The sequence below is a fragment of the Puma concolor genome, chromosome D2 (genome assembly GCF_028749965.1).
Source record: "Puma concolor isolate L17-30 chromosome D2, mPumCon1.1.hap2, whole genome shotgun sequence".
Taxonomy (NCBI): Eukaryota; Metazoa; Chordata; class Mammalia; order Carnivora; family Felidae; genus Puma; species Puma concolor.
In genome coordinates this window covers 33,690,748-33,718,537 of record NC_141677.1, presented here as the reverse complement: position 1 = coordinate 33,718,537, position 27,790 = coordinate 33,690,748, and the positions used below count along the sequence as shown (strand labels likewise).

At 39.2% G+C, this 27,790-nt stretch overlaps 1 protein-coding gene and 1 non-coding gene across 7 annotated transcripts in view; one reads left to right on the top strand and one right to left on the bottom strand.

Moving 5' to 3' along the window:
- Positions 1 to 27,790, top strand: part of ASCC1 (activating signal cointegrator 1 complex subunit 1) — a 110,939-nt gene that overhangs the window by 68,229 nt on the left and 14,920 nt on the right. For 5 of the 6 annotated variants that reach the window (XM_025918277.2, XM_086679950.1, XM_086679948.1 and 2 more), the window contains exons 8-9: positions 9,612 to 9,736; positions 15,308 to 15,393. In XM_025918277.2, the coding sequence (XP_025774062.1) occupies positions 9,612 to 9,736; positions 15,308 to 15,393 (211 nt within the window). The remainder of the gene's footprint in view (positions 1 to 9,611; positions 9,737 to 15,307; positions 15,394 to 27,790) is intronic. The other variant, XM_086679949.1, reaches the window with a different exon arrangement.
- LOC112854935 (U6 spliceosomal RNA) lies at positions 9,878 to 9,984 on the bottom strand. Its single transcript, XR_003223007.2, has one exon. It is a non-coding gene; the product is annotated as a U6 spliceosomal RNA (small nuclear RNA).

Genomic DNA, 27,790 nt, shown 5'->3' with positions numbered 1-27,790 from the left:
GTGGACCAAAAGGTTTTAAGCAATATAATGACATGATATTTTTAAATTTTTTTTTTTTTAACGTTTATTTATTTTTTTGGGACAGAGAGAGACAGAGCATGAACGGGGGAGGGGCAGAGAGAGAGGGAGACACAGAATCAGAAACAGGCTCCAGGCTCTGAGCCATCAGCCCAGAGCCCGACGCGGGGCTCAAACTCACGGACCAGGAGATCGTGACCTGGCTGAAGTCGGATGCTTAACCGACTGCGCCACCCAGGCGCCCCATGACATGATATTTTTAAAAAGGTCATGTGTGGGAGAATAGATTAGAGGGGGAAAGAATGCAAGTGGGGAAATCAGGTCATACTGCAATCTAGGCTAGAGATGAAAGTAGGTAGCCAGGTTAGAGCAGTAACAATGAGGAAATGAAAAATAAATAAGAAGACACCATCCATTTATGGTAGCAACAAAACTCATAGGTACTTAGGAAATAACTATAATAAAGTATGTGTAAGACCTTTTTGCAGAAAATTATAAATTATACTCAGTAATTATAAGTTACAGTATAATTGTAACTTATCAATTACATTATATATACATGAGGGATTCCTCATGTTCATTGATAGACTTAATTTCATAAAGATGTCAGTTCTCCCCAAATGTTCTATATAAACTTAATGAAATTACAGACTACATATGTAATTGAAATGAAGAGCCAGGAGCAGGAGGGGGAAGTAGTTAAAAGTCATTACAGGAATGCAGGTGAGAAACAAGGCCTGAACTAGAACAGAGCTATGAGAATTGATACGTGGATGCAAGAAGAGTAAAATCTGCTGGATTTGGCAGTTTTCTGAAGGTGGTGTGTAGGAGTCCAATGAATAGGATCCATTATGACTAAGCTGGTTTATCTCAGGAACACAAAGATGAAGTAAGACCAGAAAATCTAATAACATCCAACTCAATAGATCAAATTTAAAAATGTCTAAATACATGCCTAAAAGCCTGCTGATGAAATTCAGCCTGTTTTTTTTTTCATTAAAAACTTTCAGAAAACAGAAAGATATTGCCTAATGTGATAAATAACAATTTTAAAGCAGAAACCAACAATCCTATCGAATGGTAATTTACTGGGTTTGTTATTGCCATTATATTCAGAAATAAAACACGATGTAACCACCATCACTCTTAAACACATTGTTCGGAAAGTTCATGCTAAATCCTAAGCTATAAAACAGAAGACAGATGAAGACAAAAATTGCCATTGAGGATAACATTATAGTCTACTAAAAAAAAGCTCTAAAATTGATAAGGAAACAGTAAAAGTGCTAATCAGTGTAATAAATGGTTGGACAAAAGATAAATACCCCAAAATAAGTAGTTCAGTACTAACAAATTGTTAGTTCTAGACACTGTTTAGACACTGTTTTAGGCACCATAAGAGATACAAAAATGGGTAAAATGACCCTTATTTTAAGAACCTGAAATCTACCTAAGCACTAAACTATTAAAAGAAAACACAAATTTTAAAAAATAGAAGAAAACTAAGTAGATGTTTGATAAATGACATGAGAAGTCCACTGCTGCTAAAGGTATAAATTAGAAAAAGCTTTTCAGAAAGCAAGCTGGCACTTTATACCAAGAGTTTTATTTTATACTCCTTGGACTTGCTAATTCTCCCTATGGGAATTTTTCTGGTGGAATTAATCACATATGTGGACAGTTCACTGTATGTGGGAGATAGATCTATTACAGTATTGCCTGTAATAGTATATACTGGAAGCAATGTAAATATCACAAACAGAAGAGTGGGAAATAAACTATAGAACACTGTAGAATAGAGAATACTAGGGATCGACTAAAAATTGTGTCTTGGAAAAATGGCAGATATTCACTGTATAGAGTATTATGTGATGAAAACAGTTTACAAAACAATTTATAAATACACGTTTACTTTTTTCCCCCTTGGAAGTGGAAGAGAGAGCAAGAGACAAATAAATCCCTTAATCTCAATACATAAAAATCTTATCAGTGGTTCCTTCCAGATGGCAAGTGATTTTTTTTCCCTTTAGCTTATCTGATTTTCTTTTTCAATAATGTGGCTATAACAGGCAAGTGTTCTACCTGTCCACCTTTACTTGGTCAGGTTAGGGTCAGCAGTAATTAGTGTGTATTTGTAAGTGGTAGAATTATAATTTGACCTGGCTTGGACTGTGAAGCTCGTGTTCATGCTGGGACAGAAAAGGGGATTAAGAACAATTGGAGACAGGGGCGCCTGGGTGGCTCGGTTAGGTTAAGCACCCAACTTCAGCTCAGGTCATGATCTCGTGGTTCATGAGTTTGAGCCCCACGTCAGGCTCCGTGCTTACAGCTCAGAGCCTGGACCCTCCTTCAGATTCTGTGTCTCCCTCTCTCTCTCTGCCCCTCCCCCACTCTTGTTCTGTCTCTCAAAAATAAATGAAAAATTAAAAAAAGAAGACAGAGGTCTTGGACACAGACTGCTCTTTTGAGAAGTTTGGTGAAAGGAAGATGAGACAAGTGTATGTATGTGTGCAGTTAAGAGTTAAAATCCACAGCTGTGCAGCCTGGCATATCTTTTGGCTTGCCATCTTCCTTTCACAGCCAAGCTTCTTCTCTTTACATTGTTTTCTCTTATGAATGTAAAGGCTTACAGATGGGTAAAGTGAAAATTAACTGGCTCCCTTACCCCCTGCCCTGACCCTCCCACCCGGTAGACGGTACACAGGACAAATAATGCTGAGAGGCATCATGTACTATGCATATTGTTTTACACAGACAGGACCACATTACACACATGGGTTGACAGTTCATTCTTCTCATAACATGTAACCTAGAAATTACTTTTATGTCAGTGCCTATAGATCCCATGAAATAAAACTGCATTTGTCCTGAGGCATAACCTATATGCCGTAGGAGTTACTTGCTTAGAAATTTCCCATCAGAAATTCAAGTCAAAACTATAATGAGATATCACTTCACACCTGTCAAAATGGCTAAACTCAACACAAAAACAAGTGTTGGTGAGGATATGGAGAAAGGGGAACCCTCCTGCAGTGTTGGTGGGAATGCAAACTGGTGCAACCACTCTGGAAAACAGTGTGGAGGTTCCTCAAAAAGTTAAAAATAGAACTACCCTACAACCCAGAAATTGCATTGATAGGTATTTTCCCAAATAATACAAAAATACTAATTCAAAGGGATACATGTACCCTGATGTTTCAGCATCGTCAACAATAGCCAAATTATGGAAACAGCCCAGGTATCCACTGATTGATGAATGGATAAAGATGTATGTGTGTACACGTACATACATACATACACACAATGGAATAATATTCAGCTGCCAAAAAGAATGAAATCTTGCCATTTGCAGTGACATGGATGGAGCTAGAGAGTAAGTATTATGGTAAGTGAAATAAGTCAGAGGAAGACAAATACCATATGATTCCACTCAGGTGGAATTTAAGAAACAAGACAAATGAACAAAGGGGAAAAATAGAGGCAAACCAAGAAACAGACTCTTACCTATGGAGAACAAAGTGATGGTTACCAGAGGGGAGTTGTGTGGTGGGAATGGGTAAAATAGGTGATGGGAAGTAAAATACATTTGCAGTGATGAGCACTGGGTGACGTATGGAAGCATTGAATCACTATATTTTACACCTGGAACTAATATTACGCTGTATGCTAACTAACTGGTATTTAAATAAGAACCTTAAAAAAGAGAGAGAGAAAACATCTACCATCATTTCATCTCTCTCTCTCTTTTTTTTTTTTTTAACGTTTATTCATTTTTGAGAGAGGTAGGAAGACACAGAATCCGAAGCAGGCTCCAGGCTCTGAACTGTCAGCACAGAGCCTGATATGGGGCTCTTACCCACAAACTGCAAAATCATGACCTGAGCCGAAGTCCGGCGCTCAACTGACTGAGCCACCCAGGTGTCCCACATACCTTTTGAATTAATATTCCTCAGTCTAGCATTCAGGATCTTCCAGTAAGAAACCAACTTAATATTTCAACTTGATCTTCCACTGCTTTGCACTTACTTACCCCCAGGCCCTAGCCAACTTCACTGCTTATTGATGATTCTTTGGGTCTTTGTTAGTGTTGTGTCTTGTGACTAAAACTTCTCTCATGTTACTCCTCATCTTTTTCCTTTTTGCTATCTTTTTTTTCCTTTTCTTAAATAGACTATAAGATTCTTCATGGCAGGGAGTACTCTTATTCAGCACTGTATATCCAGTGACTTTTAAAATTCAGGTTCATAGATGTTTAGTGAATGTTATTCACCTAAGTCGTTCACTCATTCAGCAGATACACAAGATGAATTGAGTATAGTTAGCTTCTTGTCCTGAGCCCATCCTCCTAACAGCCTATTCTGTTCCCAAAGCAGCTATACTCTCTTCCACGTTTAAATTACCTGAAGCACCTTGTCTTGCTTGTGTCATTATCAGAGTCTTCTTTATAGTTACCTCAGTAGATTATAAGCTCCTTAATACAAAGGGCTGTTTGCTTAGTCTTCTTTTTAAGGTTCATTTATTTATTTATTTTGAAAAAGAGTGAGAGAAAGAGAGGGGCAGAGAGAATCCCAAGCAGGCTCTGCACCATCAGCGCAGAGCCCCACACAGGGCCCAGACTCATTAACCATGAGATCATGACCTGAGCTGACATATAGAGTTGGATGTTTAACCACCTGAGCCACCCAGGCGCCCCTCGTGTGGTTCTTCTTTTTCGTAGAGACCAGCATAATGCCTGTATGCAGTAATCTCTCAGGAAATACTAACTGTATGGGACTGAATTAAACTGGAAAAAAAATCCCAAACAAAAGCCTGGAATTTGTACTTTCTAGGAAGTCAGTGATCTTCCTGCAATACAAATACATATCTGTAAAGATGCCTCTGGAATGCTTGAGCTCTGGAGCGCTTACAGGCCTTTTAAACTAAGAGCTTAGATTTAAGGCATTAATAACTGGCTTCTGTTTTCAAATTCAAAGCACTGTCTAAATGATAAAGCTGCTTAAGAATAATACATCATTTTTACATAGCAACCCTATATTATTTTTAATTCTGTTATGAGGAAGAAAGGCATAGAGCAGCTCTGTGACTCATTCATAGTCAACCAGGAAAGGATCAATGAAGAAAGAATCAGGAGGCTATACTTTTAGAAATATATGGACATATTGTCCAACGCGGTATGTATGACATCAACCTGAAATTTAGTGACTGTACCCAAGTACCCTTAAATTCTTTTAATAGAACTGAAGAATATTTGTCATCTGTGAATCGTGTGTGCATGCAACAGCTCTTGACTGAGAACTGATTATGTGTCAATTAGGCATTAATTTAGGTGCCAGGGTGAAACAGGGGATAAGATAAAGAGCCAGCCTTTGTGGAATGCACAGTGAATTGATAACAGCAGAACCGACTTGGATTCTGGTCTCTGTCCTGTCTGTGCTTTACTCCTCTTGCATAAAATGAGAGGTTAGACTAGAACTTTTTAAAGGACTTCAGTTCCTTCAAAGTCCTAATAAGTCTTGAATTGGACAGAAATCTTAATTTTCCAGAAAGACAGAGCTGGAAATTGGTTTCTTTCATTTAGTCTATTTAATTTCCTTCCTCTAATATTTCTTGCTCCCTGTTTCTGTCTAGTTGAACTCCCTATTCTTTTTCTTTAATAGAGGGGAGAGAAAAGAAGGGCATCATTCTGCTGTGATTTGTAATTGAGGTAGATTTTGAAGTCCTTGGTTATATTCAGACTTGTTATGTTGTAGCATTCAGAAGTATTTCAAAACCTTATTGTTCTGTCATGGTGTTAGTTAATCAGAAACTTTAGACCCAAAATAATGTAGGTCTTTGCTTGGAGATCCACATGCACAATTAATTGAATCAGCTAACTGTAAAATTAGAGTTCTGTGCAGTGTGAATAGATTTTTATTTTCCCTTTAGGAATGTGGGGACAAAGTTGTTTTCATCCTTTCCCCCTTTATAGCGCAGTCCTTAAGGCACGTACTCGGAAGCCACACGGCATGGATTCTGATTTGGGGTCTGCCACCAATTAGTTAATATGATTTTGGTCAAGTTTTATAACTTGTCTGTGCCTCAGTTTCCTCATTGGTAAAATGGGGATAATAATTCATTGTGAGGATTAAACGTGTTAACAGATCTCAAGCGCTTAGAATAGTGCTTGATACTACCACTCTAGTTGACTTCTGTACCTCTGGTCTCTTCTCCTTCTAAAGTGTTTTCTACTCTGCTAGAGTCAGCTTTCAGAAATGGACATCTGACCACATCGTTCTCTTTTTTAAATCTCTGTGGCTTCTGATGGTCCAACCACTACTTATATCAAGCTCATCTCCACTGTTCTTTTTCCCTCATTCTCTGCTATAGCTATATTCAGTAATCAGTTTTCCAAATAAGATGTGATCGTGCATGCCTTGGCATCTTTGCACATGCTGTTTCTTCTGCTTGAAGTGTCCTTCCTTCACTGGTTTTATCTGCAAATCTTCAGCGATACTTCAAGACCTCATTTATTTTATTTTTTACATTCACTTCTCAGTTTTTAATCAGTCACATCCATCAGTTACCCAGTCACAGCCAATAGTTACTGAAAGCCAAGTATAATGGTGCACTGGAAGATACAAAACAAATACAACATGCTCTTAAGCATATAATCTAGTAGAGGAACAGGACAGACAGACTTGAAATAGCAAGGGACTGTCACTGAGAATGCTAAGGAAAGCACACATAAGTGAAGCAGCATTTCAGAGAAGGGCAGAGTCATTGCTCACAGATACAGGGGAGTGGGGGTGTTAGGGTGGCTAGAAAGGCTTCATGGAAGAGTGGGATTTGAGTTGGGCCTGGAAGGATCTGCATAGGTGGAAACTAGCCCAGGGAACAGAAGGCACAGAGGTCGCAGTTGTCAAGCCGCTCAGTGGAGGAAGCCTGGTAAGAAAATGCGCATGTTGAGGAGTGCTGAGGTCATGGGGCAGCAGGGGGTCCCTAGGGTCTCCAGAGCCTGGAGCATCCTGAGCGACCCGTGTGTTGTGTAACGTTCTACCCCATGCCAGCCACACTGGATCCTGACACAAAGGGCGGACTCGGCGGTACTGGCCCCAACTTCATTCAAAATTTTGAGACTCTGTTTGTCATGGATTTTTTTTTCATTAATTTTGATTTTTAAAAATACTGCATTAAAACATGATTTATTGGGGCACCTGTGTTACTCAGTAGGTTAAGCATCCAACTCTTGATTTCAGCTCAGGTAATGGTCTCACAGTCATGAGATTAAGCCTCATGTTGGGCTTTGCGCTGGGGCGTGGAGCCTGCTTGGGATTCTCTCTCTCCCTCTCTCTCTCTGCCCCTCCCCCACTCACATGTTCACACTCTCTCTCCAAAATAAAATAAAATCTTTAAAAAAAAAAAAAAACCACATGGGTGCGCCTGGGTGGCTTGGTCAGTTAGGTGTCCAACTCTTGATTTCTGTTCAGGTCATCACCTCGTGGTTCTTGAGTTCGAGTCCCACATTGGGCTCTGCGCTGACAGCGTGGAGCCTGCTTGGGATTCTCTCTTTCTCCTTCTCTCTCTGCACCTCCCCCACTCTTGCACACGTGTGCTCGCTGTCTCTCTCAAAATAAACTTTAAAATAATAAATTAATAAAAAAATAAACTGTATGATTTATTTAGGTTACTGCATTTTTTGGCACCCTCTTAAATTTTGTGCCCAAAGTAATTTCCTCACTTGCTTCACCCTAGTGCCAGCCCTGTGTTCTAGTTCTGAAGTTTGGTGGAGGGGACATGAGTATTTATGATTATAATTTTTTATTATTATTATTATTATAAATAATAATGTTAACTATGGCTTACTCATTTACAAATATTTTTTGGTTCATGGATAGTATTTCATTAAAAAAAAACACAAGATAAAGAACTTAGAATTTTAAGAAGATTCATTTGGAACTTTGGAACCTGCAAACCATGAAAGGGAACATAATTGTTTGTGTTCCCGAGTCAGTTTCTGGGGGACGTAGCTTCCTCTTGCTGCAGTGTATGCAGTGCAAGCAAAAAGAGTTGTTTTGCCCACGTCTAAACGAGTGAAAGGTCACTGGAGGGTAGGGGTACTAGAGGCTGCTGTCCACTTGGAGACAGACCTCAAGCAACTGAGTTGCTGTAGCCAGAGTATTCTGCCTGAGGCAAGATGGGCCACAAGATGGGCCACACAGGTGGGTTTGGCCCATATCTCACATAAAGCAAACCTGTCTAGCTCTGCTCACCGGCCACAGTGCTTACACTGTGGGCCATTACACTTGGGCCATGGCCCAAGAAGCAATGGAAGATTCCCAAACTCTCTAAGTTTCTCAGGGCTACTTGTATCCAGGAAAAGAGGTGATGTTTGACCCAAAAGACTCTTACCAGCACATCTAAAAATGTGAAGTACAAAAAACGTGAAGTCTATTGTTCATTAGTACGCTAGTGACTAATGGGAGATTATTTTGGGCCAGGGATGTCAGGATCAGCACTAATCTCAGAGGTGGCTAAGGAAGGGTTGAAGGTGCAGGCTGCTCCCTGCACTTGCTACCAGGTGCACTGCTCTGTCATTTGATATGGACTCGGCACATATCCAGTGACAGCTGCCTCAGTCTCAGAGTGGACATTTTGGTACATGATGTAGAAACCACAGGCTGCATTTTACCATCAGATGAGTGGGTGGTCACAGAAGATGGCTGCTTCCTGAGGCCTGCTCACCACACACTTGCTGGGATGCTGACCCCTCTTGTCGGCACAACCAGCAAAGCTGTTCTTCAGAACTGAAGGAGAGAGAAAAGAGTTTTCCAGACGGACAAAAGCCGAAGAGTTCATCACCACTAGAATAGCCTTACAAGAAGTGTTAAAGGAAGTTCTTCAAGCTGTTGAGCAAAACACCTGCATAGAATGAAAACTTCTGTGCAAGCATTGTTTCTGGTGGAGGTGCTAGAGTGAGTGGCCGTTGCTGAGATAGAACACAACCACTGCAGAACCCTTACTGCTTAGAGCTACCTGGAGTCCACATGAGGAATGGTCACGCAGCTGATGGATTTTCCTATAGTTGTCTTTATGGGTACTATGCTTCAGCCTCAGTGAAACACTGAGATAGTGTCCAAGGCTACGGGGATCTTCACAGTGCGTGCTCTTTCCCAATGAGCAAATGTCTTAAGAGTTGTGCCAGACCTCCCTTTGATCCTGGCAGAAACATATTGCCCACCTGGTAGCTTTAGGTTCTGTGACAGGATGAAGCAATAAGGCGCTTCCTTTTAGGCATGTCTCCGTTGAGCCTGGCTTCTTGAGCCCTGTCCCAAGATGCTAAGCTTCAAGGTCATGTTTAAACCTGTGAAAACCTGGCCCTCTCCATGTACGGTTGATCCCTCCCTTAACGCTCACCATGATATATTGCAGTTATTGGTTTCCATCTCCATCTGCTCCATAAGGCTGTGAGCACCACGTGCCTTTTCTCTCCCTTCTCTTACACACGGTCTTGTACAGTGATTGGCCCAGAGCAGATACTCTGTAAACATTCAATCAGTAATCAGGGATTTAGGACTTTACTAAGATTTTTATACTTCTGTCTTCAATTGCTCCAGGCTGCAAGAATTAGTCGATCGAGTGCTGGAACGTTTTCAGGCGTCTGGACTAATAGTGAAAGAGTGGAATAGTGTGAAACTCCATGCTACAGTCATGAACACTCTATTCAGGAAGGACCCCAATGGTAAGTCCCACAAAGAACTATAGCATAGTTTGTGATCAGTAAGGCCTTATGATATCCCTGGGGTTCAAACAAAATGGGCTATCAAAGAGCCTCTGGTATATCTTTTTTTGAACCTTTGAGTTGTTTTTTTTGTTTTTTTGTTTTAATATGGAAGCTTCACGAATCTGCGCATCACCCTTGGCGCAGGGGCCGTGCTCATCTTCTCTGTGTTGTTCCAAGTTTAGTGTATGTGCTGCCGAAGCGAGCACAAACCTTTGACTTGTTTTGATGAGCACAGTGGAAGTAGGCAGAGACCTATCTAGCATGGGACCATGACATTCTAGATCTTTGATTTCTGTTGCCCATAGCATTGCCAGATTTAGCAAATAGAAATACAGGATGCCCAGGTGAATTTAGGTAAACAGTGAATAATTATTTTAATATAAGTGTGTCCCAGAGGTGCCTGGGTGTCTCAGTTGGTTAAGTGTCCAACTCTCGAGTTTGGCTTGGGTCATGATCTTCGTGGGGTTGAGCCCCGCGTTGGGCTCCGTGCTGACTGTGCGGACCCTGCTTGGGATTCTCTCTCTGTCCCTCTGCCCCTTCAAATAAATGAGGGGACTTTAAAAAAATAAAAATAAATAAAAGTATAAGTGTGTCCCATGCAATATTTGGTGACTTTTTTTGAAAAGAAGAAAGAAGGAAGAAAGATTAGCTAGTAAAAGTAAAGGTTAGACCAGTGGTTCTCAAATAGGGGCAATTTTGCCCCCCTTGAGGACATTTGGGATTGTCTGGAGACGTTTTTGGTTGTCACATTTAAGGAGTTGAGGGTGCTTTGCTACTGGCATCTAGTGAGTAGAGGCCAGGGATGCTGCTTAACTCCCTACAGTGTACAGGACAACCTACCTCAATAAAGAAGTATCTAGAAATGTCAGTATCACCACAGTTGAGGAACCTTGAATTAGAGTAATAATTTTTCCACATGGATTCTGAGCCTTTATATAAAAATGCCTTGTTTTAACCCTTGATTTGGGACAGTAATCTACATTTAAAAAGGATTCTTCTTTTCTTCCCATTGCCTGTCCCCAGCAAGTGAAAGCTTTTCTAGCACATTCAGCATCTATCTGATCAGGAACCACAAATTCAAGTATTTGAAATGGATTTTATTTCCTTTGCTTAGGACCCTGACCTTGGTTTTAGAAAGTCTAGGTTGGAAGAGGAGATCTCCATCAGGACTTGACCCCATAAACTATTTGTAGATTTATACTTTAGGAAGTTTGTGTGTCCCATTTTTTGTCAAAGTACAGTTGATCCTTGAACAACATGGTTTAAACTGTGTGGGTCTCACTTACACACGGAATTCTTTCTATAAATACAGTATATACTATAAATGTATTTCCTGTTCCTTATGATTTTCTTAATATTTTCTTTTTTCTTTATTATAAGAATACAGTATATAATACACATAATATACAAAATATGTATTAATTGGTTATATTATCAGTAAGGCTTTTAGTCAACAATGGTAATTTAGTTTTAGGGGAGTCAAGAGTTACACATGAATTTTCAACAGCATGGGGGTTGTTGTCCCTTATCCCCATTGTTCAAGGTCATCTGTGCATCTTTTCTTTATCTCAGATATATACCAAAGATCCCAAGTGGAAGTCATTTAATATTAAGCCCATTTGGTTAGAGCCATTGTAGGACTAAGAGATATGTAGCTGGCTAATTTTCAGTTCTAGCATTTTGTGATGTTAGATCCTATTTTATTTAAGGTTTTTCTAAATAAATTACTATTTTACCTTTGGGAACACTGAGATCAAAAATGGCTCAAATGACTCAGTCAAAGCCTATAGACTCTTATTTGGGTAGTTCATAGAATCCAAAGCTCTATGCTTGCTCTTGTTCTGATGGAATGCGTTTCTTTCATTTGGATAATAGTATTGCAGAAGAATATGTAGAATTTCAGGAAAAAAATTTCTGGAATACTTCATATTTATAAATGTATGTACCTTGTCCAGAGCAAACATTTAAAGGAGTTTTTAATATTTATTTTCTTCTGGATGGTCAGTTTTAAGTTTGGAAACACAGATTGTCTGATGTGATGTACATCTTAACATCACTATGTAAAGACAGAATTTTAGAGCTCTAGAGTATACAATAGATTCGTTGGTTCAGAAGATACATTGTATCCAGCACCATCCAATAGTACTTCCTATGATGATAGAAATATTCTGTATCTATAATGTCCAGTATGGTAGCCACCATCCACATGTAGTTATTGAGCACTTGGAGGTGGCTAGTGAGACTGAGAAAGTCAACTTTTCATTTTAATTACTTTTAATTAATTAAATTAATCACATATGGCTGGTGGCTACTGATTTGGACTGTGCAGGTACAGACGGTATTTTATGAGACATTTAATACCATCAGTAGTACGTTCTGCAAATGTCCTAGTCCTTAAATCTTTCTTTGGAGCTCTTACCATGCTCCATTATTAACTAACCTTTTGACATGTAAGAGTTGAATTATGCAGGAACCTGTATCTTCTAAATTGTGTGGATCCAGATTTATATTCAGTTAGCACCAGACCTTCATGTAAGAAAATGTTCTGTGTTCACGGTATAGTTATCCTTTCTTACTTAGAGATAGTTTGAATATAACACTTTCATTGAGATAAATTCACATACTGTATGATTCACTCATTGAAAGCATATAATCCAGTGATTTTTAGTATAGTCAGAGTTACGCAGCCTTTACCACAATCAATTTTAGAACACTTTTCATCACTCCAAAATGAAACCCCATTAGCGGTGTGACTCCTTAACCTTTCAGTCCTACACACCATCAGTCACTTTCTGTCCTATAAATTCGCCTTTTCTCTGGATATTTTGTATAAATAGAATCATGCAATATATGATCCTTTGTGACTGGCTTCTTTCACTTAGCATAATGCATACAGGATTCATCCATGTGATAACATGTATCATGCCTCATTCCCTTTTTATTGCCAAATAATCCTCCACTATATGGATGTACCACATCTTATTTATCCATTTCTCAGTTGACAGACATTTATATTGTTTCTTCTTTTTGACTATTAGGATTAATGCCGCTGTGAACATTTTCATACAAGTTTTTGTGTGGGCATATATTTTCGCTTCTTTTGGGTATATACTTAAGAGTGAAATTTCGGGTCATATGGTAAACCAGTGTTTAACTTTTTGAGGAGCTGCCAGACTGTTTTCCAAAGTGTCTGCACCATTTTACATTCCTACCAGCAGTGTGTGAAGGTTCCAGTTTCTCTCCTTCTTTGCTGACACTTGTTACTATCTATCTTTTTGATTATTGCTGTCATTTTTGATGTGAGGTGGTATCTCATTTTAGTTTTGATTTGCATTTCCCTGATGGCTAGTGCTACTTACAGATTTTGAACCTGTCATTGATCTTTGATTAAGTGAATACTTTGTCGTTAGAAGTTACCAGTGTGTAATTCCAGTGGGCTAGCTAACTTATATTATGCACGTGGAGTTAGCGCTCTGGACATATTTTACCAATTCTGACTTGGTAGTTTCCATAGCTGTATACAATAAAAGAGCATATTCAAAAGTGGCAATACAAATACTTTTGAGTGTCTGTTGGTAGGCAGGAAAGGGTAAATATCTTAGAAAATATTCTGAGGGTTAAATAATTCTGAAGGATGCTTTGAATTTTCTATACCTTAGATTCTTCTGTATAATGAATTTTTACTTGAAAAGGGGATAGGAATCAGGTGTTTCACTCTTTCTTACCTGTCATCCCTTTCCTTTTGAAATCTTCTTCCTGCCATATTTCAAGGATGTCCTTCAGAATAAGCATGCTAAATTAACACAAGGAGTTAGAGCATAGCTTTGATGAGGCTAAGGTCATAGATTTGCTGCATTTCTGTGTAGAATGTCTGTAAAGATACCTTTGAACTGAAGGGGGCTTTCTCATTTGCAGGGGTGGGGTTTCCTTAAATCAACCCACATCATGTTGGTTGCAACCCAAATCAGCCTTGCCAGCACTTTTGATTACTTAATGTGTGCGTTTTGGTATGGTTTTTTTGTTTGTTTGTTTGTTTGTTTTTTTTACATATTTTAAAAGGCATGCAGCTTACACAAAATCTTGGGCTTTTAGACTTCAAGGAACCTTTGGAGATACCTAATCTTAACCTGTAACTGTGTAAATGAACTGAGGTCCATAGAAGAGACATAATTTGCTTAAGAATATGGTTCATTTTATACACACAAGCACACACACACACACACCCCACATCTTTTTTATCCATTCATCTATTGATGGACATTTTAACTGCTTCCATATCTTGGCTATTGTAAATAATGTTGCAATAAACATGGGGTGTATATATCTTTGAATTAGTGTTTTCGTTTTCTTTGGGTAAATACCCAAAAGTGGAATTACTGGATTGTTTGGTACTTCTATTTTTAATTTTTTAAGGAACCTTCATCCTTTTGCTCCAAGTTTACATTCCCACCAACAGTGCATGAGGGTTCCCTTTTCCTCATGTCCTTGCCAACACTTGTTATTTCTTATCTTTTTTTTTAGAATGGATAAAGAAGATGTGGGGGGGGGGGGGTGTCTACTTGTATATACATATACAACAGAATATGACTCAGCCATAAAAAAGAATGAATTCTTGCCATTTGTGACAACATACATGGACCTAGAGGGTATTATGCAAAGTGAAATAAATCAGACAGAGAAAGACAAATGCCACAATGATTTTACTTATATGTGGAATCTAAAAAACAAACAAAAAACAGAAGCTGACTAATAACTATAGAGAACAAACCAGTGGTTGCCAGAGGGCTTGATGAGAGGTGGGGTGGGCAAAATAGGTGAAGAGGATTAAGAGGTACAAATTTCTGGTTATAAAATAGGGGCACCTGGGTGGCTCAGTCTGTTAAGCGTTCAACTTCGGCTCAGGTCATGATCTCACGGTTTGTGGGTTTGAGCCCCACATCAGGCTCTGTGCTGACAGCTCAGAGCCTGGAGCCTGTTTTGGATACTTGTCTGTGTCTCCGTCTCTCTCTGCCCCTCTCCTTCTTGTGCTGTCTCTCTCTCTCTCTCAAAAATAAATAAATATTAAAAAAATAATTTACAGAGATGAAAAGTACAACATGGGGAAGGAATATAGTCAATAATATTGTAATAATGTTGTATGACAGATGGCGTATGGCACATGGTGACTAGACTTACCACGGTGAACGCTGAGTAATGTATAGAATTGTTGAGTCACTGTGTTGTACACCTGAAGCGAATACAACACTGATGTCAACTATAGTTCAATTAAAAAAAAAAAAAGACTATGGCTAATGACATACATAACCCACCTCAAGTGCTTGGACAGTGTTGAATGAATAAATGTGTATGGAGTTGATAACAGAGCTGAGACTGGACCCCGGGCCTCTTGACTCAGCCTGCTGCTTTTCCCTCCCACTGTACCACTTTCCAGGTAATACATTTTGCTAGCTATACCTGTAGAAACCCAAAAGAAAACAAACGTATATAACCCAAGCTTCTTTTCTAATATTGTCTTTGAAATATTTACAGCTGAAGGCAGGTACAATCTCTACACAGCGGATGGCAAATACATCTTCAAGGAAAGAGAATCATTTGATGGCCGAAACATTTTAAAGGTCAGTACATAGCAGGTGAATTGGAAATTCTTTGGCATGTATCCTAAAATAAGAGAGGAAAACAAGTTGTTCTCCTTTTAACAGTAAAGTACATTTTTCTCATGCTTCCCATAAGGATCATTGATTGAAAGGCTGGCTAAAAAAAAAAAAAACAAAAAAAAACTAATGTCCTAAAGGAAAAGGGAAATCTTTTTGAATCTGTCGAGGCTGTGATGTCTCTTATTAGAGTACTTGAAATTGATGATTTAAGAAACAAGTATCTAAACTACTTGGACCCATAGCAATAAGTTGATTTTAATGTGGTGAGTTTTACTTTGTATTTTACCTCTGGAGGTCTGAGTTTGCATTTTTTAAGTGAAAAAGAATTGTTTTGTTCTAATAGACTTTTCACTGACTGCTCTCTAAAGTTGTTTTGTAATTTGTTTTTACTCAGGAATAGCCTCTGTCTGAAAAGTAGGCAGTCTGTCTCTGACTGTTGAGGTTTTGCTTTCCTGAGTGTTAAAGTTATCTATGAAATTCCCATAAAAAGGGTTCTTCAGGATTGCATTTATCTTTCTCCTACAGACCACATTCTGTAATATCCATGATTTATACCCTCTCTATCAGGTTAACATGTCATTGTGCCTCTGGGCAAACACAAACAAAATTGATACAATGGAGAGGTTTTTAATTCTTCATTTCACTTGTTCTGTAAGGGGTTTAGGTCATACATTTTCAAAGCCATTGGATGGTTTTTAGAGTTGGGAAGAGAGTCTGTGTATATAACTTCAGAATAAACTTTAGCTTTAAAAATGCTCTTTCTTTTTCCTTCCCCACCTCATCCTCCATTGCCATATCTGGTCACTTGGCACTTTTCTTGCCAGATGCCTAATGTGATCCAGTTACCTCTAATTCATGGCCTCACTTCAGCACCTGCAGACTTCATACCACAGAACCCAACAAGGCAATGACCGCATCCACTCGTAGGCAGGCATTCAGGCTTCTACAGTTTATAGAGCTGTGTCGATTCCTTCTTTCCTTGATATCTTTCTTCTTTCTGAGTACTTTTCTTGTTTTCAAAGTAGCTATGGTAGCTTTGGTTTGAGTGGCAAGCTGCTAATGAATTCCGCAGCCATTTACTGATTTTCCCAGGCCACATCTTCAGTGTGATATGAATCTTTTTCTTCCTCTATCTCATTTTCTGGGCCTTTTCCAATAATAGCATTAGTTATTTTGCTTTTTTTGTCATTGTTGTTAGTTTGATTAAGAAAGAATAGTAGACTGAATGGGGAAAGAAATCTGTAGGAATGACTCAAGCTGTCTTGGTTCTTTTGGAATCCAAATTAGAGCTCAGAAGGTATGCTGATCAAAGTCAAGTGTGAGGCACTTTGACATCAGCAAGAGGGAGGTCATGGAAGAAAGCCTGTGCAGTGGCTGTATGAACAGTATGGGTGTCTCACCTAATACTTAATTCCTCTCATTCTAAAAAGTCCATCTTCCAATTTAAAGATGCTTTGCCTTGAAATCTTCCTATCCACCCCAGTGATGGCATGGGTGCAGCTCCCTCTAGTGTTAACAAGGGCTTGCTATGTTAGTAGTACCCTAACTGGTTGGTGCCTCATCACAGTCTCAAAGCTGGGCTCAGCTAGGGACTTAGAGACTACTTAATCCAGTTTCCCACTTTAATTTCTAAGGGCACAAGATCCAACATAATTAAAGTGGCAGGCCAAAGGTTACCGATCGTTAGTAGCTGAGTCTGAAATGAGAGCAAAAAGATTCAAATCACAAGTTAGCATCGTCTCTGCTGCCTCTCATAAAGAAGCTCAGTGTTTAGGGTAGATATCATTAGGTTTTTGCAGTTTGGCGTATCTGTTTGAACTGTAATAATGTCTGATTAGAAGTTGTTTCATAAATGTTGGGGCAGTGGTGTATGCCAGTTAGTCTAAAACTGTGGCTAATTAAGAATTAGACGTTGAATTGAATGTAACACCAACACCAGCAGAAATACTTATTGGCTGTATACCATCTGCCAGACCATGTGCCCTGCAGATAAAACAGTGATTATGATACAATCCCTGTCTTCCAGGAGCTTCCTGTCTTTGAGGGGTACAGACTGTTAATAGGCAATTATAATATAAAATGGTGGGGGCGGGTTACGAGTATGGAGAAGTTCCTTTGAACACAGATAGTTAGAACAAAGTGTCTTTTGATACACTAATATTTTACTTTCTAATCATTAGCTGCAGAAAATATAATCTTTCACCTATATTCAATCAAAGGAATTCACTTTTCTTTGAGAATAAAGGTAATATGTGGCCTCCAATGATTACCCACCCCTAAACGCAGAAGTATCTATGGTAGCCCACCTTTTGGAATTTCCATGAATGAACATGCCTTTCTCAATTAGAACATAAGAACCCATGGGCCCCGACACCTTTGGGGACAAAAAAGATTCCAAAAAACCAGTGAATTGTATATGTAGTTTTTGTATCAGATAAAATGATTACATTTAGAAAGAAAAAAAACTTCAATTTCACTAACAAGATAGGAACTGACGTGGAGAAAACCGAAAGATTAACTGCATTGGTGGTTCAGGAGCCCAAGCATATGTGTGTAGCATATTAACAGCTGCTTAGGTCAAGGATCAGGAATGCGGGTGGTGAGAAGCAGCCTTGGAAAAAAATCAGCTTCATCTACTATTCAAAGAGAAACAAAAGGAGAAAGCAAGCCATCGCACGTTGCTCTGAGAATTTAATAAGTAACAGCCAACTGCTCTTCTCCTCCATGAAGGGAATTGGTCCTTTTGGCCTGGTGTAATATTATGCGTTCTGGGTGCCTTAATAAGAAAGAAAAAAGTCTTTAATGTCTTCTGGAGGTAGAAGCCACATTTTTCTTTTGTACGGCTCTTTTGAGAGTTGTTGCAGCTGTAATAGACCAGTATTGGGTTATTCATAACTAAAATAAGAATTTTACCTGAAGAAGGACTTTGAAAGAACTGACAAGTAAAAGAATCATTCTCCTGTGGTTTTCAGATTAGAAAAGGAGCATATGTAGTTGTGATGGGTTTTTATGAAGACGGACAGATAGCTCTGAAAGGAGCATGTACTCATGAAGATGACCGAGGCCAAATTCACAGGGTAATGTCCCCTCAGACAGTTTCTATTTCTTATCTAAGAGATAGGAACAAAGATGCTATTTGTTTATCTATAAGGCAGTGATAAACTTGTAATTGGAGAAATCATGCTGACCTAAAGACATACTATACTGCCAGAAATAACTGCTCCCTCGCAAGTGGAACAGTCAGAAACTGCCAGCCCCAGAGAGAGAAGTGGTCTTAATGGCAGTCTGTTTGGGGGGCTTGTGAACCTACATTAAGCAGTAGAATCATTATTCCAAGACTGTGCTCTCAGCAGATTGAACAGGAGTACAGTATTAACTGTTCGAAAGCATAGCTTCTGACTGCAGTAAAGAGGAGGAGCTATTAGAGCCCTAGGTTGTACTTAGTAGAGGAGGTGATGCCGTACAAATAAAGGCACAGTTGACACAGTATTTGGAAAAGAATAGAAAGAAAGTTCTGTAGGTCCAGAATCAAAGGACATCATCACAGTGCCATTTCTTCAGACACTTGAAAATCCTGGAAAATATAAACCAAGTAAAAAGGAGATGAATTTGTGCCTTTCCATTTTATATATAGGAATCTTTAGAGAAAGAGGGAATTGGTGCTATTAAAGTAACTATTGGTTCAGGAGGTTAAGCATCCAACTCTTGATTTCAGCTCAGGTCATGATCTTAGGACCATGAGATCGAGCCCTCCATCAGGGCTCCATGATGGGCATGGAGCCTGCTTAAGATTCTCTCTTTTCCCATATTCATTCATTCTCTCTCTCTCTCTCTCTCTCTCTCTCTCAAAAATAGCCATATTGGTTTTTAATATTTTACTTGAAAAGTGGTTTTATTTTTGAGAATATGTTTTAAATCTGTTTAGCATCATTGAAGCTTTTCTTGAAAGGTGTAAATGAGAGTAACTCAAATATTCCATTCATTTTTGCTTTTGTTCCATCTCTGTCCCTTAACCTCTTTTTAAAAAAGGACAGTTAGAATAAATAAATTTAAATGAGAGCTTTATTTAATTTACTTAAGGAAGCTGTTTAAAAATATTTTATCTTTTTTTGGTAAAACATATACATAGAACAGTGAATGAAACATACATATACATTTAACAAATAATCATGAACAGTGTAACTACTAACAAGGTCAAAAAGTAGAACACATCCCCCATGTCCCTCCCTGGCCAACTCTTTGGTTTCTCCTTAGGTAACAAAGGCACAATTAAATTCTTAAACACTTTCAGTGAACATTCTTGTTTTGAATGATTACTTTGTTTCAAAGTATTAGAAGACTATTAAAAAGTTGAATTCATTTTTGTTTTTTTCTAGGGAAGAGATGTGAGACTGGGAACTATGTAGAAATTAAAAAAAAAAAAAAAAAAAAAAAAAAGATACGAGGGGCACCTGGCTGGCTCAGTTGGTGGAGCATGATGCAACTCTTAATCTCAGGGTTATGAGTTCGAGCCCCACGTTGGGCATGGAACGTTCTTCCATCCAAGTACTAACCAGGCCCGACCCTGCTTAGCTTCCGAGATCAGACGAGATCGGGCGCGTTCAGGGTGGTATGGCCGTAGACTGGGCATGGAACGTTCTTAAGGAATGTCCTTAAATTTTATATATATTAATGACTACAAAGAAAGACTAATATTTAGAAACTATTATTTCTAAGGAAGAAAACATTGTGTCTTTCATTATCCAGCTCAGTATTCAGCCATATTATATACTGTGATTGAAAATTACTTCTTAGTCACATGGCTGTTTAGTATTTTTTTTCTTCAAAACTGCTCTTTCAGAAAGACTTTCCTTGAGAGTCTATCACTACTTGTTCCACTGCACTATTATATCAGGATAAATAACAGCAAATTGAACGTGGCCTAAAGTTATTCTCTCTCATTACCACCGTAAGTATGGTGTTGTTTTTACTAACTGCTGTCTCTGTGACTTGACATTTTTTTTTCTGTGACTTGAAATTTTAATCTTATTTAGGTAAGTAAAATCATTAAACAGACATCACTTCCTCTCTAAGCTATTTATACTTATACACTATTGATACTAAGTTCAGTTCCCTTGGACACACAGATAGTTTGTAATAGTTTTGTCCATAGCATTGAAAACAGTCACATTATCCGTGATAATCATGTGAAGTAGGAAACACGTTAGAGGAGCAAACATACAACTTTCTGAAGAATTTGACTCGTCAAGTTAAGATGTGGAAAAGGTCATTTAGAGAATAAGAGAATCTGTGGAAATTATATACACTCAACACACACACACACACACACACACACACACACACACATATTCAATTAAGGATTGGAAGATAGAGTTAAGAAAATGGCAAAGGTGAAGAGATAGAAAATATGAGGGGAAAATATGACACAGAGGGTCCTCAGACAGTGCAAAAATTAAGATTCTAAAAGGAGGGAGCTCCTGGATGGCTCGGTCCGTTAGGTGGCTGACTCTTGATTTCGGCTCAGGTCATGATCTCATAGTCACGAGTTCGAGTCCCACATCAGGCTCTGTGCTCACAGAGTGGACCCTGCTTCAGGTCCTCTGTCTCCCTCTCTTTGCCTCTTCCCAACTTCAAAAAAAAAAAAAAAAAAAAGTTAAAAAAATTAAAAAAAAAAAGATTCTAAAAGGAGACAATAGTGAGACTGTTCTTGAACTTGGATGAAGGAGGCTCTACTCTGGTGTTGCCCCCAGGCACTTGGGAGTTGCAAAGAAAAATCCTCTCCAGAAGACAGTTTCATCACCTTCCACCTACTGACATCCCTCCAAGGAACTTTCCCCCCCAAAATGGCCAGTACACAGAGATAGCGAGGCATCTGAGGAGACCACTCTCTGTAAGCAAACAGACATCCAAAACTCAGACACGACATGCTGGAGTCATCAGACTCAGACTAAAAACAACTATGCTTCCTGTGTTCAAAGGAATAAAAGCCAAGCTTAAAATGTTATCAGGTAATTGGGAACTGTTACAAAAGCAAAGTGACGTAGCAGTTTTTTAAACCAAATAGAAATGCTAGAGCTGGAAAATGCAGTAATTGAAATTAGGAGCTCAGCAGTAACGTAGACTGAAAGAAAGAGATGTAGTGAACTGGAAGGTCAGAAGAAATCCTCCAGAACGTTGCATGGACAGAGGGAAAGGTAAAAATTAGAGCTGAGAGGATAAGAGACCTGTAGGATAGAGCGAGAAGATCCAACGTGCATCTAGTCCCAAGTCCCAGGAGAGAAGAGTGCAAATGGAGCAGAGCTGATGAAAGACACGTGAATTCCAAACAGAAGTTTTGTGAAGTGAGCTTATATTGTACTTTTCTTTCCTACAACCTATGACTGCATCATGGACAACAAAATGGACAGCCTTAATTAACTAAACTACTTGGGCCCCAACAGTTATTAAACTGAATGACTGAAATTTGTTGGCAATAGCTACATTACAAAGAACAAAAAAAAAAAACAAACAGAAAATTCAGCTAAAGAATGCTTTTCTTAAAGTAGATGATAAAAAAAAAAGAGGATAAAAGGTATCCAGGAATTCTTTTTATTATTCTTATAACTTTGCTCTGAAACTGTCAGAATAAAAATTTCTAAATGTAGGAAAGACAGACGTGCACATAGGAGGGGAATAGGACACTAGCCATTTGCTGTATTTTTAATAACCACCTTTGAGAAGAGTTGAAATCTTAGCTGTGTTTTGTTTCAGTGTTTAGAGTAGATGCAGCTTTTATTAATTGTTGATCTTACTGCAAAAATTGGGCCATTTGATTTCAAAGGGCATAAAAATTTAACATAAGGAGCAATTTTCTGATTAGAATGTTTCATATTAGAACAAGCTACTAGGAAGGTAGTGGCATCTTTCATTAGAATGCTTTTGTTTTAAGAAATGAGAGTTCCATTTCATTTCATTCTCCCTGCTGTCATCCCTTTCAAAGTATTCCCTATGTAATTCCCTGAAACCTATCTCTCACCTCTATTGTTGAACTGAAACAGCACTGTAAAGGTCACCAGTAGTCCCTATTTGTTCAGTGCCTTGACCCACTTTTACTTTTTTCCAGTAACCACATTGAGAGTATTAAGCGCTTTTCTCCTTCAAATGTTCTCTTCTCTTGGCTTCAGTGGCAATTGGCTCTCCTGGTGTCTACTGTGCCAGTGAATCTACTTTTTTTTTTTTTTTTAAACATTCACTGCCTTGTAGGGCTACCTTCTAAGGTTTTGTCCTTATCTCTGTTTTTCTCTTAACTGCAGTCTTGTTTTGTGCAAATTCTACTCATTCTTCACGTACAGATACTACATCCTCCCTAATGGTTGATGACGCTCTTCCCCCTCTCCTTACTTTGATTGTGCAGAGACCTGTCATGTGCTCCCCAGTGTTGAGCAATGTTCCTGTCCCTGGCAACCACTCAGGAAGCTTTTCTGGACTGACTAAAACTGTTTTTTTTACAGGAATCAGATCTTAGAAGAGGAGACGAAAAAGAGTTTTTGTTTGCCGAAGGAGATAGTTTTACCCCATACATGAGATTGTAAACGCTCAGAGCAGGGGCCAGCAAACTGCAGTCCGAGGGCCAAATATGTCCTGCCACCTGTTTTGCACGTGGCCCTCAAACTGAATGTTTTTTATATTTTTTAACGGTTGAAAAAAAAATCAGAAGAAGAGCAATACTTGAGGACATGTAAAAATTATATAAAATTCAGATGTCAGGGTCCATAAATAAAATTTCTATTGGAACACAGCCATCCTCATTTGTTTATGCACTGACTGCTTTTGTGCCACAGTGCCAGAGTTGAGTAGTTGTGACGGACACCATATGGGCACCTTGCCTTTTATGGAAAAACTTTGCTGACACCTACATGGTTAGAGTTGAGTTTAATTTTCTTTTATTCCACCCAACACAACTTCCTGCTTTATGATTAGATGTGATGCTCATATTTAATAGACCCTCAAGATATACTAACTATGTCATATTTAGTTAACAGTCAATCCTATTGAATTTCTATCTACTTGAATATTTTCTAACAAATGTTTGTTTCTTTTTTAAAATGAGTTTCCTAGGGGCATCTGTGTGTCTCAGTCAGTTGAGCATCCAACTTTGGCTCAAGTCATGATCTCTTGATTCGTAAGTTCAAGCCCCACATGGGGCTCACTACTGTCAGTGTGGAGCCTGCTTCAGATCCTCTGTATCCCTCTCTCTCTGCCCTTCCCCTGCTCATTCTCATTCTTTCTCTCTCTCTCTCTCTCTCTCTCTCAAAAATAAACACTTAAAAAAATGAGTTTACTAAATTCAAGAAGAAGAGAGTCCCAAATTAAATATACCTATAGCTCATACTCGTAATCTTCTGTTAATAAGTGAAGTTCATTTTTCAATTAAATTTGATTGCAACTTCAGTACTCCATATAGCAAGATTCAGCTGATACAGATCATAATGAACTTGAATTTACATTTAACCTCCTTTTATTTCAGAATACATCCAAAACTAATTTTATATTTCTCTGTGGTATACATTCATTAACTTGAGAGACAATGATTTCTTTAACAGTTTTATTTATGCCTTATTACAGAATATTTTAATAAAAATTATTGAATGAAAAATAAAGTGCATTGCACTTGTAAGTAAATTGTGCTGATTTTATAATTAGCATGAATATCAGAAAAATTGGGGTTTAAGAACAAGCCTGGGACAAGACATCTTGCCAAAATACAGCCATTATTATTTTGCAGTTAGTGATAAAATATGGCTCTGCCTTCATTCATTTTTTTTTTTTAACATTTATTTATTTTTAGAGAGAGAGAGAGAGCACAAGCAGGGGAGGGGCAGAGAGAAGGAGAGACAGAATCCCAAGCAGGCTCTGGGCCATTAGTGCAGAGCCCAATGTAGGGCTCGAACTCACTGACGTGTGAGATTATGACCTGAGCCAAGATCAAGAGTCAGAGGCTTAACTGACTGAGCCACCCAGGTGCTCCTGTTCTTGACGGTTGAAAGCAAAACTCATGAAAATGGGAGATTGCAGGAAATCATTAGAGGCTTTTTCATATTTTACTAGTAATAGAAATAACATACTGTACTTGAAATGAAATACTTCTGACAGGTGAGGAGACAGTTTTTTCAGGCATCAGAGGTAAAAGAAAAGTGCAATTTGGAATGCTTTAGTTTAGTTTTACATAGTCTTATTTTAGGCTGTTGGGTTGGGGTGGGAGCCAGGGGATGGGGAAGATGCATATTTTGGGACAATGTCTTGTCCTAAGTAGTATTTTACCATAACTTTTCCTCTGCCTTTGTTTATGTATCACTTTGCTTGGAAAGCGAAGTCTTAAATCATTAATGGGGGCAAGCAAAGACAAGATTGTCAGTGAGGTGAAACCATCATTGAAATGAAACTGGAAGAGAAGCATTTGGCTGATTTTCGACAAAGCCAACATCCATTCTAGAAAAATGCACCTTCTCTGGTCTGTTACTGTCTGTTCGTACATGGTATTTCACTCTCTTGAATTTATGCTTATTGGTTATTCATCTTTGCACTGGTGCTGGAATACTTGTATGTGTTGTCTTGGCTCAGGGAATGATGGGTTTGGAAGGGTCTAACTGCACAATGACAAGATCTAGGCCATGGTTTGGCAAAGACAATGACAGTAGAAAATATCTTCTTGAATACCTACTAAATATAAAACACTAAGCTAGACGCTCGGTGTATTGGGGGAGGGAGAATAAATAATTGTCTTTTGTCCCTCCAATTACATTCCTGTGAACTCTTTGAACAGGGTGCTTGTTTTCATTGTGGGAAATAGTAATCTCTTTTATGTACTCATTTCTAGGGATCCAGTCATATCACTTGGGGTATATATCACAAACTTAGTGAGTTGTGTTATAGTTCATTTGGGGTCCATTGTAGTTGTTTTTTTTTTTTTTTTTAATGTTTATTTATTTTTTTTGAGAGAGAGCACAAACTGGGGAGGGGCAGAGAGAGAGGGAGACAGAGGATCCGAAGTGGGCTCTGTGCTGACAGCAGCAAGCCTGAGGTGGAGCTTGAACTCATGAACTGAGAGATCGTGACCTGAGCCGAAGTTGGACGCTTAACTGGCTAAGCGACCCAAGTGTCCCGTTGTGGTTTTTTTTTTTTTAATTTTTTTTTTTTTCTTTTCAACGTTTTTATTTATTTTTGGGACAGAGAGAGACAGAGCATGAACGGGGGAGGGGCAGAGAGAGAGGGAGACACAGAATCGGAAACAGGCTCCAGGCTCTGAGCCATCAGCCCAGAGCCTGACGCGGGGCTCGAACTCACGGACCGCGAGATCGTGACCTGGCTGAAGTCGGACGCTTAACCGACTGCGCCACCCAGGCGCCCCCCGTTGTGGTTTTTTTAAGTTGTGGTACAACATACATGATAGGAGATTTCCCATTTTAACCAATTTTAGTGTATAATTTAGTGGCATTAAGTGCAATTCATATGGTGCAACCACCACTACCATCCATCTCCAGAACTTTTTTATCATCCCAGTTGAAACTCTGTACCTACTAAACAGGAAGTACTCATCTTCTCCTCCCCTCTTTCCCTGGTACCCACCATTCTACTTTCTGGCTCTATGGATTTGATTACTGTAGGTGTCTCATATAAGAGGAATCATACAATATTTTGCCCTTTTGTTTCTGGCTTTTTTTTTTTAATGTTTATTTATTTTTGACAGAGAGAGAGAGAGAGAAAGAGAAAGCATGAGCAAGGGAGGGACAGAGAGAGAGGGAAACACAGTCCGAAGCAGACTCCAGGCTCTCAGCTGTCAGCACAGAGCCCGATGCGGGGCTTGAACTCACAAACCGCAAGATCATGACCTGAGCCAGAGTCGGACACATAACTGACTGAGCCACCCAGGCTCAGGTTTCTGGCTTATTTCAGTTACATGTCTTCAGGCTTCCTCAATGTTGTAGCATGTATCAGGATTTTATTTCTTTTTAAGAATGAATAATGTCCCAGTGCGTATATATACTCCATTGTGTTTTTACCTACAGTGTAGACAAGCCAGTAGCCAAATATAGATCTGTACCCAGAGATGGTGACAGGGCACTGTCTTCTCTGGAGCAGCCTATTGTTTAAAGACCATGTTAGATTGGGTGGCTTGGTGCCAACAATACCTAAGTGTTATTCCAAATGTTAAAGGACACTGGTGCGAACAGATCAAAGAAACAAGAGTGAAGTCCACTATGCCAGGAAACATATTAAGTTGATGACTAATTAAGAAACAATGTCCTCTTTCCCATATCCCAAGGATGAAACAGTTTTCCAATTCATGCTCAAATGTGAATGTTATTTCAAGTTAAAAGTGAAAACACAGCATGTAAATCAGCCAAAACACCAATTCAGAGTTGACCCTCTCAGTTGTGGATTAAAACATTGACACCATTTTCTTAAATTATAGAGGTCTTGTTCTCCTAACTCCTGAAGTGTGGCAGGGCTTCCGAGGCCTTTTGCTTATTTGAGGTATAGCCCTTTGCAGAGGGGAAGGAGGCCGTCTGAACTGAGTTATGGACAACTAAGTGTGTGTCATAATACATAATGCCGCATTGGTGCTGCTGGGGCTGTGGTTCTGCCAGAGGACGAAGTATTTCATGCCTCCCTGTGTAATAAGATGACTTAGTTGAAAATCCAGGATAACATGTGGCAACCTCTGTCTCATCTTCCCGGGAACCACTACAACCTCAGCTATTATTTGGACAACTGTCATTTGTACATATTTATACTCTTGCCACCGTCTGATGTTGCTGAGGGCCATCTGATTCGCTCAGCTTCTGGATGCTGCTCTCACGTTGGAAAAGTTGGAACAGAGTGGACGGAGCCTGATGACCTTGTTTTCTCCCCTCTCACGTTGTTCTTTTTCTGAATGTGTTGCTCGGCACAGGAGTCAGCCCCTTTATGCCCAGCCTCCCTAATGCCACTTGCCTAGAGACACGCAGGCCAAGAAGAAACCATCTCTGCTGCTGCCCCTGTGCTCCCTTTCAGGGATTTCTTTCTGCCGACTTGCACCTCCTGTCTGATATATAATACAGAGATCAAACACTTCTGTTGCATTTGTTTGTTTGAGGGATAATTACAAATAATATCTGAGGGATGATTACCAAACTGAAAATAAGAGAGGTGACATATTTGAGTGACCGTGAAGAGGCCTTCTTCCGAGGGCAAGAATTTATCTGCAGAAATATTAGCTACATTCGTTCTGAAAAGCCACCTCCCGGGGGCCTGGAAGAGCCTCTGCTAGCCAGGAGCCACCAGCGGCAGTTTTGCCCTGCTGAGGCAGTAATATCCATGCCCTGAGGCAACGCCTTCT